This window comes from Gigantopelta aegis, chromosome 1, assembly GCF_016097555.1.
Source record: "Gigantopelta aegis isolate Gae_Host chromosome 1, Gae_host_genome, whole genome shotgun sequence".
NCBI classification, from domain to species: domain Eukaryota; kingdom Metazoa; phylum Mollusca; class Gastropoda; order Neomphalida; family Peltospiridae; genus Gigantopelta; species Gigantopelta aegis.
Window position 1 is genome coordinate 22,563,753 of NC_054699.1, and position 15,466 is coordinate 22,579,218.

The following is a 15,466-nucleotide window of genomic DNA, read 5'->3' on the forward strand; positions in this document are numbered from 1 at the left end:
TCCAATTCATCTATCCATTCATCCAATCATTCATCCATCCATCAATTGATCCACCCACCCTTCAATTCATCCATCAATCAACCCAACTATTCATCCATTCATCCATCCATTCATCCATCAATCAACCCATCCATACATCAATCAATTTCATCCACCAATTCATCCATCTATTCATCCAATCATTCATCCATCCATTCATCCATTAATTCATGCACCCAGCAATTTATCCATCAATGAACCCGTCCATCCATTCATCCATCCATTCATCCAATCATTCATCCATCCATCTATCCATTCATTCATCCACCAATTCATCCACCACTCCATCCATCCATCCATCCATCCATCCATCCAACCAACCAACCAACCAACCAACCAACCATCCATCCATCCATCCATCCATTAATCCATCCCTGATGCATTATCCATCAATCCATCCATCCTTCCATCCATCCTACCATCCATCCATCCATCCATCCATAAACATAATGATGAGTTTACAAAGAATGAATAAAGAAAATGGGCTTTCCAGGTATATTTATATTCCTGAGGTTTCAATCTTGTATGTGTCAGATTACATTGTGATTTCAGATTCAGTTAAAACTAACATAAGATGGATACATGTTAGTAATTTTTATTTTATATTTTCAGGGCAAAATGGGAGCTCCTGGCTTTCCAGGCATCAATGGCATTCCAGTAAGTATATGTAAATTTATGTGAAATTATTAACACCATTTTAAAGATCATTTTAATTATTTCAGTTGAACAGACTTTTGACAACCAGTCTACTAACATGTGACTAGTAAAATTAAACTTGCAACGGTAAACTTTCAATATATATCAGCAAATATTGCCCAGGGCCCTGTTCCACAAATCGATCTTAGCCCTAAGATCACCTTAAGTACAAATGATCAACTAATATTATAATGCACAGGACACTAGCCAAAGCACCTGTGAGGGCCAGATACTTATAGTCTGTCCCATCATTCTATAAAAGTGTTTTTTGTAAATAATTTCAGTTTGGTTTGATGTAAGAAGAAAAGTATTTTTGTGTACAATAACTTGTAGCAAAGTTTATAGTATGAATAAAGGCATTCTCTGTGGGATGGACTATAATCAATTATTTGTGGAAAACAAAAAGTTGCAATATCAACAAACAATTAATAACTATAGTTTTATATACATGTATCACTACTACAATCTATTGGAAAACCAAATGTAGTCAATTATTTTTTTTTCTAATTATTAAATTATATTTTTTTTTTCAAATAATGGTCTTCATAGCACATAATGAGGTAGACTCAAAACAATATGATCAAAACCATAATATTGGTAATAAAATACTCCATCATATGTGGTCATGTTGGATAGAAAAAGTACACCGGAGGTGGTGAAAATTTCAACCTGGGACGAGGCTTGCCAAGGGTGTACTTTTTCTATCCCACATGGCCGCATATGATGGAGTCTTTTTTTCTCATTCATTCGCTAAATAAATCATTATTTTACAAAGATGGCTGAACAAGTAACTTTTTTATTTGACCATTTTATCATAAATAAACAACACTATCGTATTTACCGTGTTTGTTTCATGTGTTAAATAAAATTTAACGCTACAAATTAACAAGATAGCTTTTAAAATGAGTTTTAATAACAAAATATTAATTTAAAACAGTGTCTAATGACCTCACGTCACCATCTCACATTAATATGATGTCATATATTACCAACAACGTCATGTTAAACGCAAGCGCGTGATATCCCATGTAAGATAGAAGTTTCTTACATGGCTTTCTTTCATGGAATAGCTCTGTTCCATATACCTGAGGATGAGAGAAAATGGTTTTCTTTACCCATCTTCTACTTGAAAAAGTGTCACGGTATGATAAAGGAGGTGTAAATTATACAGTTTTTCTTTGGCTTGGTGGTAGTAAAGTCCATATTTTATGAAGTGTAACATCATGTAATGTGTAAGCACTTGAAAAAGACTGGACCCCACCCAACAGATGCTTTTGATGAATTTCTCCAACCATACGGGGGAGTTGGGTTGCAGGAGTGGAGATTAGATTTCTTCCTGTCTCTACCTACAAGGGAAGTGCCTGGCAGAACCACTCAACAAGCTTTACTACTCACCAAAGAAAGGAAAACAGTGAAGCAGAAAGGAATCTGGGTCTTCCATTATGGACGTTTTATAGCACGGCGTTCTCTGTGATGTAGAAAATGTGAAACAAAATATAAGAAAATAATCTTTACAACAAGTTAGATACCAGTAGTATTCTACCCTCAGCTATAGTATAATATAAAAGGCAGGCTGCTGATTAGACAATATGCTAGAGTGTCATTACACTAACATTCCATTGCCATTATTAGACACCTAATAGCTGTTGATTAAATAATGTGCTGGGGTGTTATCACTGAGTGAAAATTAGTGGAGGGGGATATTGTATATTGTTGTATATTAACTGACCTAATATACAACAATATTTAGAATGTTTTCCAGTCCATATTTAAAATGTTTTCCAATTGATATTTAGAATGTTTTCCAATGTATATTTAGAAAGTTTTTCTGTGAGTATCAGGCACAGCGGAAGCAAGTAGAAATTGGGGGCTTCTGAATAGGATCAAAGGTGCAAAGCTCCCCTATAAAATTTTGAAAACTAGAAACCCTGAAATGCAATTTCCTGCATTCTACAAGTAAAATTCATGATGACAAGTGCTGGTAAATGCAGAACTATTTAAGTGCATTTTTCACGAAGATTTACTACGGTCTACCACTAATATTTTTTAATTCAGAATTATTGGGGGGGGAGGGGGGGGAGCTAGAGCTCCCCTACTCTGCTGTGCCTGAGTATTGAAAATGGGTTTTTTCCAGTGAATATCTAGAAAGTTTTTCCAGTGAATATCTAGAATGTTTTCCAGTGAATATCTAGAATGTTTTCCTATGAATATCTAGAATGTTTTCCTGTGAATATCTAGAATATTTTCTCCAGTGAATATCTAGAATATTTTCCAGTGAATATCTAGAATGTTTTTCCAGTGAATATCTAGAATGTTTTCCAGTGAATATCTAGAATGTTTTTCCAGTGAATATCTAGAATGTTTTCTAGTGAATATTTAGAATTTTGTCCAGTGAGTATTTAGAAAGTTTTCCAGTAAGTATTTAAAAGGTTTTCCTATGAATATTTAGACTATTTGTTTTCCAGTCAGCTTTATAATGTATTTGTTTCTATCACAGGGTATTCCTGGACCAGCTGGCCCCCGTGGACTTCCTGGACTTGATGGATGCAATGGAACTCAGGTTTGTGTCAGAAAATATCAAAAGATGTCCTTCAAACCATCCTGGGGCATAGCCCATTGGTGCTAAAGTGCTCACTTGATGTGCGGTCGGTCTAAGATCGATCCTCATTGATGGGCCCATTAGGCTATTTCTCGTTCCTACCATTGCACCATGATTGGTTTATCAAAGGTTGTAGTATGTGCTATCCTGTCTATGGGATGGTGCATATAAAAGATTCCTTGCTACTAATGGAAAAATGTAGCAGGTTTTCTCTCTAAGACTATTTGTACAAATTACCAATTGTTTGACATCCAATAGCTGAGTGGTGTAGTTAAATAAAACAACCTTTAACTTCTAACTTTCAAGAAATCCCAATTTACTTCTGGGTTGTCCTGATTCAGTTAAAATGTAGTTAAAAATAAACATAATCAGTTTCTAACGTTTTGCCCTTGATCTCTTTTATGTAATGACGTCCCAGTTGACGTAATAACGTCATTTTCTGAAGTTTTTAGTATAATATTGCTTTTCTACATTGCATGATTTTTGTCAATTTGTAACAGTTATACATTGATAAACTGACAAAACACTGGCTAACAGTTCTTCTATAATTACAAACACAGGAGCGTGTGCTGGGGGTGAGTTTCATGGGGGTCAAACTTCTCCAAACAAATTGTCATTTTTTATTTTTTATACATTTTCTGGGGAAGCATGTTTTAACCCCCCTATAAACTTTGCATGCCACAGTCTAGCCCCCATGCTAAAATTCCACCACTAGTGCATGAAAGAACACACAATATTTTGTTAAAATACACATAAATCAGTCTCTAACGTCTTTTCCATTACCTGTTTTACATAATGTCATCCCATTTGTCATAATGACATCATTCTTTGAGGTTATCAAAGAATAACATTCAGTGTTTTTGTGATGTTGTCCAATCAGAATAAGTAAATAATATAACAGTGAGAAGTTTGTATTTATATATACACATACACATACACATACACATACACATACACATACACATACACATACACATACACATACACATACACATACACATATATATATATATATATAATCAAGTATTGGACATAATAACTGATGAGTGTTTTGTCTCCCACAGGGTGACCCTGGATTGCCTGGATCTAGTGGAGTACCAGGAGATCGTGGAATGCCAGGAATTCCCGGATCTAAGGGACAGAAAGGAGAATCAGCCACCGTGGATGGATTCGCTATCAAAGGACAAAAGGTTTATGGAAATTTATGTCTATCTGTTTTTTACATATAAAAGATCCCTTGCTACTAATCGAAAAGAGTAGCCCATGAAGTGGCGAGAGTGGGTTTCCTCCCTCAATATCTGTGTGGTCCTTAATCATATGTCCGACACCATATAACCGTAAATAAAATGTGTTTAGTGCGTTTCTTACCATTGTCCTTGACTTAAAAACTGTATTGACATGCATATATCCTTTCAAAGTCCAGGCACATCCATCCCAAGCTAAATCTCTGACATGACCAGTGGTTAGGCTTAGGGCGGAAGTCTTCCATACCGTATGTATTCTGAACATACTGACCAAAACAACGATTGGCCTTTAATTAAATTTGTTGTTTTTATATTAATATATATGTTTAGTTGGACTCTGTCACAACATATGTGTACTGATTGTATTTATGTTTTTATCATTTCAGGGAGAGGCTGGCGCAGATGGACTTCCTGGTTTACCAGTAAGTATTCCTGTTACAGTTTACAGTAAATCTTGAACTTAAAACCACCTCAGCTCTTGAATTTACTTTGAATACTAAAATGCAAATTAACTTTTAAACACTGGTGTGGTCTAGCAGTAAGTATTTCTTTCTCAATTTACTGTCAATCCTATAACATAAACCAACTATAAGTTTACCTTAAATCTTGTAATATAGACCAGCTCTTAAATTTTACCATAAACCCAATAGTATAGACCAGTTCTTGAATTTTACCATAAATCCTATAATACAGACCAGTTTTTAACTTTTACCATAAATCCTATACTATAAACCAGCTCTTGAATAATTTTGCATGGGACCCCATGAAGTAAATGGTACTGTAAACCGTGAAAAAAATGCGTGCGTATAAATTTCGCGTTGTTCGCGTCCAACCTTATGTCGCGAAATTAATATTTTTTGTTGCCTATACACGAGCTCTCCTTGATGGCGACTAATCGTTAATTGTTTTATGTAACTTCAATCGATGGCGACTAATCGTTTATTGTTTTATCTACCAAAGGGTAGCTGTGAGTTGTGATTCTAATACAGGTAAGGTGGGTAGGGCCTAATCCCCTCTATAGACTCTGTACCAGGCACGATTGCTTGATGTAGGATAACAGAATATTTAATTTACAGACAGTAACTTTATAACAATTACAGTGAGCTGTCTTTATCCACTTTTTTTTTTTTTTTGAGCTGTCAACGGTCGTTTGCAAAATTTACACGTCGCGAACATGCACTACGGTAAACATTCGCGAAAAAAACATGTCGCAATATTAATACGGTTTACAGTATGTTGTTTTCCTGTACACTATATTGTTTTGAAAGGGGCCCATGTACTGTGTATTAAACCATCCGTGTATTGTTTTCCTGTACACTATATTGTTTTGAAGGGGGCCCATGTACTGTGTATTAAACCATCCGTGTATTGTTTTCCTGTACAATATATTGTTTTGAAGGGGGCCCATGTACTGTGTATTAAACCTTCTGTGTGTTGTTTTCCTGTACACTATATTGTTTTGAAGGGGGCCCATGTACTGTGTATTAAACCTTCTGTGTGTTGTTTTCCTGTACACTATATTGTTTTGAAGGGGGCCCATGTACTGTGTATTAAACCTTCTGTGTGTTGTTTTCCTGTACACTATATTGTTTTGAAGGGGGCCTATGTATTAAACCATCTGTGTATTGTTTTCCTGTACACTATATTGTTTTGAAGGGGGCCCATGTACTGTGTATTAAACCTTCTGTGTGTTGTTTTCCTGTACACTATATTGTTTTGAAGGGGCCTATGTACTGTGTATTAAACCTGTGTATTGTTTTCCTGTACACTATTTTGCGGTTTTGTTTCTGCAGGGTGCCCGTGGACTAGATGGACCGATTGGACCAAAGGGAGAACCTGGATATGATGGACCTCCTGTAAGTAAATTATACTCACTTTGTTATTGTATATTGATATGAGACATTAACAGTAAATTGTACTCACTTTGTCACTGTGTATATTGGTATGAGACATTAACAGTAAATTATACTCACTTTGTCACTGTATATTGATATGAGACATTAACAGTAAATTATACTCACTTTGTCACTGTATATTGGTATGAGACATTAACAGTAGATTATACTCACTTTGTCACCGTGTATATTGGTATGAGACATTAACAGTGTAAAGTGCTATAAAAGTAACTGTATAAAGTCTGACATAAGACAGTAACAGTGTAAAGTCTGTCATAAGACAGTAACTGTATAAAGTCTGACATAAGACAGTAACAGTGTAAAGTCTGTCATAAGACAGTAACAGTGTAAAGTCTGACATAAGACAATAACTGTAAAGTCTGACATAAGACATTAACAGTGTAAAGTATGTCATGAGACATCAACAGTGTAAAGTCTGTCATGAGACATTAACAGTGTAAAGTCTGTCATGAGACATTAACAGTGTAAAGTCTGTCATGAGACATCAACAGTGTAAAGTATGTCATGAGACATTAACAGTGTAAAGTATGTCATGAAACATCAACAGTGTAAAGTCTGTCATGAGACATTAACAGTGTAAAGTCTGTCATGAGACATTAACACTACAGTGTAAATTCTGTCATGAGACATCAACAGTGTAATGTCTGTCATGAGACATTAACAGTGTAAAGTCTGTCATGATACAGTAACACTACTAACAGTGAAAAATCTGTCATAAGACATTAACAGTGTAAAGTCTGTCATGAGATGTTGACAGCATAAAGTCTGTCATGAGACATTAACAGTGTAAAGTCTGTCACGAGACAGTAACACTACTAACCGTGAAAAGTCTGATATAAGACATTAACAGTGTAAAGTTTGTCATAAGACATCAACAGTGTAAAGTCTGTCATGAGACACTACCGGCATAAAGTCTGTCCTAAGACCATAAGACAGTAACTGTAAAGTTTGTCATAAGACATTAACTGTGTAAAGTTAGCTTTTGTTTGGAGTTGTTGTAAGATAGTTCCCACTAACACTTTGTAACAGAGTCTTTTTGGCAACCACTATTACATATTAAATATATTTTGTGTTTAGAATACCAGTGGCTGCATATCTAATGTATGTGTGGTGATCGTGTGCTAATGTTTGCAGCAGTCATTGGTGATTTTTCTTTTTGATATATTTTCTTTTCATACATACAAAATTATTGGAAGGTAAAATCCAGTTTTGGCTACTACAAACTTTAGGACAACAACAAAACCCTTGCTTATATTCTATACTGATATTGTAAACAAAGAGATATGTTTAATATGTAATTTTAATCATCAAAAAGGATATATAAGTTGAACAGCAGCAAACTTGGAATAGTTCCTTTAACGTTTCATCCCTCTATAAAAAAAACTATTGACAGTGATTTGTGGGTGCTTGTCATATTGACTTAGTCAAAGATTCCTTGAGAAGATTTGTAAGTTCATAATAATGTAAATTTCTGTCAGAATCTATAAAAACTTTAATGTTTCATCCTCTTATAAGCAAACCTATTCATTGGTGCTTGCCATCATGACTGTCAAAGATTCTTTAAGAAGATTTGTAAGTTTATAATAAAGTAAATTTCTGTCAGAATCTATAAAAACTTTAATGTTTCATCCTCCTATAAACAAAACTATTCATGGGTGCTTGCCATCATGACTTTGTCAAAGATTCCTTGTGAAGATTTGTAAGTTTGTCAAAGATTCCTTGAGAAGATTTGTAATTTTGTCAAAGATTCCTTGTGAAGATTTGTAATTTTGTCAAAGATTCCTTGTGAAGATATGTAATTTTGTCAAAGATTCCTTGTGAAGATTTGTAATTTTGTCAAAGATTCCTTGTGAAGATTTGTAATTTTGTCAAAGATTCCTTGTGAAGATTTGTAATTTTGTCAAAGATTCCTTGAGAAGATATGTAATTTTGTCAAAGATTCCTTGTGAAGATTTGTAAGTTTGTCAAAGATTCCTTGAGAAGATATGTAATTTGGTCAAAGATTCGTTGCGAAGATATGTAATTTTGTCAAAGATTCCTTGTGAAGATTTGTAATTTTGTCAAAGATTCCTTGAGAAGATTTGTAATTTTGACAAAGATTCCTTGTGAAGATTTGTAAATTTGTCAAAGATTCCTTGAGAAGATTTGTAATTTTGACAAAGATTCCTTGTGAAGATTTGTAATTTTGTCAAAGATTCCTTGTGAAGATTTGTAATTTTGACAAAGATTCCTTGTGAAGATTTGTAATTTTGTCAAAGATTCCTTGTGAAGATTTGTAATTTTGTCAAAGATTCCTTGTGAAGATTTGTAATTTTGTCAAAGATTCCTTGTGAAGATTTGTAATTTTGTCAAAGATTCCTTGAGAAGATATGTAATTTGGTCAAAGATTCATTGTGAAGATATGTAATTTTGTCAAAGATTCCTTGTGAAGATTTGTAAGTTTGTCAAAGATTCCTTGAGAAGATATGTAATTTTGTCAAACATTCCTTGAGAAGATTTGTAACTTTGACAAAGATTCCTTGTGAAGATTTGTAAGTTTGTCAAAGATTCCTTGAGAAAATATGTAATTTTGTCAAAGATTCCTTGAGAAGATTTGTAATTTTGACAAAGAATCCTTGTGAAGATTTGTATTTTTGTCAACGATTCCTTGTGAAGATTTGTAAGTTTGTCAACGATTCCTTGTGAAGATTTGTAATTTTGTCAAAGATTCCTTGAGAAGATATGTAATTTTGTCAACGATTCCTTGAGAAGATTTGTAATTTTGACAAAGATTCCTTGTAAAGATTTGTAAGTTTGTCAAAGATTCCTTGAGAAGATTTGTAATTTTGTCAAAGATTCCTTGTGAAGATTTTTACGTAATTTTATAATAAAAGTTTGTTTTGTTTAATGACACCACTAGAGCACATTGATTTATTAATCATTGGCTATTGGATGTTAAATATTTGGTAATTTTTGCATATAGTCTTACAGAGGAAACCCGCCACATTTTTCCATTAATAGCAAGGGATCTTTTATTTGCACCATGCCACAGACAGGATAGCACATACCACGGCCTTTGATATACCAGTCGTGGTGCACTGGCTTGAACGAGAAATAGCCCAATGGGTCGACTGACGGGGATCGATCCTAGACTGATTGCACATCAAGCAAGCGTTTTACCACTAGGTTACATTTTATAATAAAGTTTAAATTTCTGTTAGAATCTATAAAAGCTATTACATTTTTTTTTTCAGGGTGCCGCCGGTCTGCCTGGAATGAAGGGTGAGAAAGGAAACATGGGAGTTGGACGTTACGGAGCTAAGGGAGACAAAGGATTGGTAGGGCCACCTGGACCCCAGGGGCCGACAGGAATAGGGGAATTTGTAAACCCTCCCGTACAGTCACAAGGACCCAAAGGAGATAAGGGAGAGAAAGGAGATTTGGTAAGTGTAGTTGTACCTCATACCAGCACTTTTTGTCCATTATTGCAGGATGGCTTCATGTAAAAAGAATTGGAACAGTGTTCTATAAACAAAAACACAGGGTTTTTTCATTTTTGTATACCGTTTGTATAAACATTGGTCTGTCCATCCGTCTGTCCCACGTATGATTTTCAGATGTTTTTTCACAGAAGGCTTTGAGATATTGAGCTGACATTTTTTGTATAGCTTTATCATGTACTGTTACAGATCACGTTTAACGTTCATGTCGATTTACCCATTTTTGACAGAGTTATGGCCCTTGAACTTAGGAGATATGAATATTTATTTTCTGGGCTTTTGTTTTGCAATACCTGAAAATATTGAGGTGAAATTTTGTATATAACTTTATCATGTACTGTTACTGATCAAGTTTAACGTTCATGGGAGATTTACTCACTTTTCACAGATGTTTGTCCCTTTAATTTAGGAGATACGAAAAATTGTTGGGTCAGGTAGAGGATGTGTATTGCTTTAGCAGTACTCTCAAAATGCTTATTCTATTATGTTAATCACTGCTAGGGCCCAGCTATGGCTACAGTTGTAGCAACACATCTTTCTACCATAACTGAAGAAATTCAGTATTAAATCTTTGTCTTCTAGTTCTATTAATATTTTACTTTTTATGTTATTCATGTCCATATAAGTTTAAAATAGTTGACAATATGTCATATAAAAAAAAAACATTTCTTTTGTTCATATAAGTTTAAAATAGTAAACAATATTTCATATAAAAAACACATTTCTTTCATAACATTTAAGTTGTGGTGGTGTATTGTGAATCACAATACAAGTTTTGTTGTTTATTTCAGGGTATGGTAGGTGAACCAGGACGTACAGGTATGAAGGGGATCCCAGGTCTGCAGGTAAATATGTTGTTGTTGTTGTTGTTGTTTATATTTTATAACAATTACTATTTTTATTAGAGAATTTTATTATTTAAAAAAACCTGTTGAAATTGTTTTATGAAAAAAAAAATCCAGGAAAAACACAAATATTTTTGTATGTTTTTATGGACAGACACTCACCATGTGTTTTTGAAGATCTTGTGTTAATGTGTATTTGAGTGTACTTTTTTATGTGAGTATATTTTCAGGCACACCAGGCATGTCAGGCACGTGTGTAGGAGGTGGATTTAAGGGTTAAAACCCCACCTCTGCCATTTCTCAATTCAATTTTCTTTTTTCCCAATACATTTTCCTGAGGAGTATATCTTGACCCCCTCCCCCATAAATTTTGCTCACCACAGTCTAGACCCCCTACAGATATAATTCCTACACACCTGCCTGGTTGGTTTGTGTGTGTATGCATGCATACATGTGTGTGTCTGTGTGTGTGTGTGTGTGTGTGTGTGTGTGTGTGTGTGTGTGTGTGTGTGTGTGTGTGTGAGTGAGTGTGTGTGAGAGAGTGTGTGTCTCTGTATGGATAAGCATACAAGAGTGCATCTGTGTTGTATGTCATAGTGTGTAATATAATCTCATAGTTCATACTCATCAGTAACACCTGTTCGTATATTTCAGGGCCAGCCCGGTCTACCAGGTTTAACTGGAGAGAAAGGAGTTCCCGGAATAGCTGGACCTCGAGTAAGTAAAGAAAGCTCTTCAGATGGTCAGACTAATTTATATAAGGTTTTGTTTGCCATTTTTAAAGTCAATTTATCAATACCGGTATATAGAAGTCACAAATTATATAAAATTGTATAGCATACAGAAAGTGGGGAAGGGTATTGATAAATTTTATGTAATTTTAGAGAGTGAAGTGGATTTTATGAAACATTACATTACATGGAGGAGGTATAAACAAATAACAAATTTTGCATTTGCATAATTGTTGAATGGCCCCATATCCACCATTACCGGAATGTTTACTATAATGGCCATTAACTGATGTCATTCTCAATCAGTCTGCTGTTACAAGCAGGTTTATCTTGCTAGCAATGAAGTTGATGTTGTATTGTATTATTTTTGTCTGATCTACCATTTCAGTTTATTAACCACAAAGACTTTGAGCTTGATTTCTAATTTTCTTTCTTTCAGGGAAAGCAAGGTTATCATGGATTGCCTGGACAACCAGGACAAAAGGTAAACTTTAAGATCATTATTGTGCCACCTTTATGAAGTAAAAAGGTGACATATAGGTATTAGTTTTGAGATGGCAGCAGAGACAACGGTGGTAACATTTGCATTAAACGTTTCACATTGAGATCAGTTTCTCACTAACTATAAGCCATAGGTCAATGAAACTTGGTTTATGGTTGCACCTATGGGTGTTCACTGGCCTCGGTGGCATAGTGGTTAGGCCATCAGTCTACAGGCTGGTAGGTACTGGGTTCGGATCCCAGTTGAGGCATGGGATTTTTAATCCAGATACCGACTCCAAACCCTGAGTGAGTGCTCCGCAAGGCTCAATGAGTAGGTGTAAACCACTTGCACCGACCAGTGATCCATAACTGGTTCAACAAAGGCCATGGTTTGTGCTATCCTGCCTGTGGGAAGTGCAAATAAAAGATCCCTTGCTGCTAATCGGAAAGAGTAGCCCATGTAGTGGTGACAGTGGATTTCCTCTTAAAATCTGTGTGGTCCTTAACCCATTGCTGACGCCATATAACCATAAATAAAATGTGTTGAGTGTGTCATTAAATAAAACATTTCTTTCTATGGATATTCTTCACAGTACTAGATATAGAGGATACTCCCCGAGTATCTTGTGATATCATTATTTATCAGCATGAGTTGATAAAAGTATGAAATCCAAGACTTGCCGAGGATTTTTATACTTTTATCAACGAGTGCTGATAAAGTATGATAATACAAGACACGAGGGTGGGTATTCTTTTTATCATCCATTATCATTATTTTCATTTGTGATAATTGTGAACAATGTCAGTAATGTGGGTTGAATGTCACTATATTTGGCAGCGGTAAACACGTTTACTAACAGAACGACAGTGGCATGACATCACTAATGATAGGTTTAGCACTGAAACATGCACCAAAGAAGCGATATCTCCTAGGAAAATATCACAGGAGATATTGCACATTATAGTGCCAGCGATATCTCCTGCAAAAGTCTTTAATGGATGATAAATTTAAATCCGCAGAATTCTTGTTTTATTAACATTGAAGGAGGACAGCAGTGATTAAGATCCTGTTAGGGGTTTTAAAGGAGTTAGCTTTATAATTAAGTAAAAATAAAAGCAAAGAAAAACATGTTTTGCAAAGTTATATTCAAATATTAGGAGATGACGTTATATATGCTTTTATTTTCAGTTAAGGCTATCAAAATAATTATTGAAAATAAATATTTTATAAATGTATAGGGTGACTGCACTATCTTCACTTTAGTAAGAGAAATCTTTTATAAATGTACAGGGTGACCGCAGTATGGATGGTTATATTCACTTTATTATAATAAATATTTTATAAATGTATAGGGTGACTGCACTATCTTCACTTTAGTAAGAGAAATCTTTTATAAATGTACAGGGTGACCGCAGTATGGATGGTTATATTCACTTTATTATAAGAAATCTTTTATAAATGTACAGGGTGACTGCACTATGGATGGTTATATTCACTTTATTATGAGAAATCTTTTATAAATGTACAGGGTGACTGCACTATGGATGGTTATATTCACTTTATTATAAGAAATCTTTTATAAATGTACAGGGTGACCGCGGTATGGATGGTTATATTCACTTTATTATAAGAAATCTTTTATAAATGTACAGGGTGACCGCGGTATGGATGGTTATATTCACTTTATTATAAGAAATCTTTTATAAATGTACAGGGTGACCGCGGTATGGATGGTTATATTCACTTTATTATAAGAAATCTTTTATAAATGTACAGGGTGACCGCGGTATGGATGGTTATATTCACTTTATTATAAGAAATCTTTTATAAATGTACAGGGTGACCGCGGTATGGATGGTTATATTCACTTTATTATGAGAAATCTTTTATAAATGTATAGGGTGACCGCACTATCTTCACTTTAGTAAGAGAAATCTTTTATAAATGTACAGGGTGACCGCAGTATGGATGGTTATATTCACTTTATTATAAGAAATCTTTTATAAATGTACAGGGTGACCGCGGTATGGATGGTTATATTCACTTTATTATAAGAAATCTTTTATAAATGTACAGGGTGACTGCACTATGGATGGTTATATTCACTTTATTATAAGAAATCTTTTATAAATGTACAGGGTGACCGCACTATCTTCACTTTAGTAAGAGAAATCTTTTATAAATGTACAGGGTGACCGCAGTATGGATGGTTATATTCACTTTATTATAAGAAATCTTTTATAAATGTACAGGGTGACCGCACTATGGATGGTTATATTCACTTTATTATAAGAAATCTTTTATAAATGTACAGGGTGACCGCGGTATGGATGGTTATATTCACTTTATTATAAGAAATCTTTTATAAATGTACAGGGTGACCGCGGTATGGATGGTTATATTCACTTTATTATGAGAAATCTTTTATAAATGTATAGGGTGACCGCACTATCTTCACTTTAGTAAGAGAAATCTTTTATAAATGTACAGGGTGACCGCAGTATGGATGGTTATATTCACTTTATTATGAGAAATCTTTTATAAATGTACAGGGTGACTGCACTATGGATGGTTATATTAACTTTATTATAAGAAATCTTTTATAAATGTACAGGGTGACCGCGGTATGGATGGTTATATTCACTTTATTATGAGAAATCTTTTATAAATGTATAGGGTGACCGCGGTATGGATGGTTATATTCACTTTATTATGAGAAATCTTTTATAAATGTATAGGGTGACCGCACTATCTTCACTTTAGTAAGAGAAATCTTTTATAAATGTACAGGGTGACTGCGCTATGGATGGTTATATTTACTGTATTATATTGAGAAATCTTTTATAATATACAGGGTGACCGCGGCATGGATGGACTTCCCGGGGTGGCAGGACTACCCGGAATGAAGGGAGACCGAGGTTTGCCAGGCGTGGATGGACTTCGAGGTCCCAGGGGTCCCACCGGACCATCAGGGGTAAGTCTTACTTGTCATGTCACTTATTTACAAGGTGTGTTCTAAATTCTTGGTTCCTCCACTGTCAGAATATTCTTTAATTCCTTACATTTGCTGTCAGAACATTCTTTAATTCCTTACATTCGCTGTCAGAACATTCTTAAATTCCTTACATTCGCTGTCAGAACATTCTTTAATTCCTTACATTCGCTGTCAGAACATTCTTTAATTCCTTACATTCGCTGTCAGAACATTCTTTAATTCCTTACATTCGCTGTCAGAACATTCTTTAATTCCTTACATTCGCTGTCAGAACATTCTTTAATTCCTTACATTCGCTGTCAGAACATTCTTTAATTCCTTACATTCGCTGTCAGAACATTCTTTAATTCCTTACATTCGCTATCAGAACATTCTTTAATTCCTTACATTCAGTCAAAACATTCTTTAATTCCTTACATTCAGTCAAAACATTCTTTA

At 34.6% G+C, this 15,466-nt stretch overlaps 1 protein-coding gene across 1 annotated transcript in view; it reads left to right on the forward strand.

Moving 5' to 3' along the window:
* Positions 1–15,466, forward strand: part of LOC121372242 (collagen alpha-2(IV) chain-like) — a 115,374-nt gene that overhangs the window by 55,073 nt on the left and 44,835 nt on the right. The window contains exons 5-14 of the mRNA XM_041498536.1: positions 652–696; positions 3,233–3,295; positions 4,399–4,524; positions 4,965–5,000; positions 6,372–6,434; positions 9,728–9,916; positions 10,765–10,818; positions 11,473–11,535; positions 11,989–12,033; positions 14,888–15,007. Coding sequence (XP_041354470.1) covers positions 652–696; positions 3,233–3,295; positions 4,399–4,524; positions 4,965–5,000; positions 6,372–6,434; positions 9,728–9,916; positions 10,765–10,818; positions 11,473–11,535; positions 11,989–12,033; positions 14,888–15,007 — 804 coding nt within the window. The remainder of the gene's footprint in view (positions 1–651; positions 697–3,232; positions 3,296–4,398; positions 4,525–4,964; positions 5,001–6,371; positions 6,435–9,727; positions 9,917–10,764; positions 10,819–11,472; positions 11,536–11,988; positions 12,034–14,887; positions 15,008–15,466) is intronic.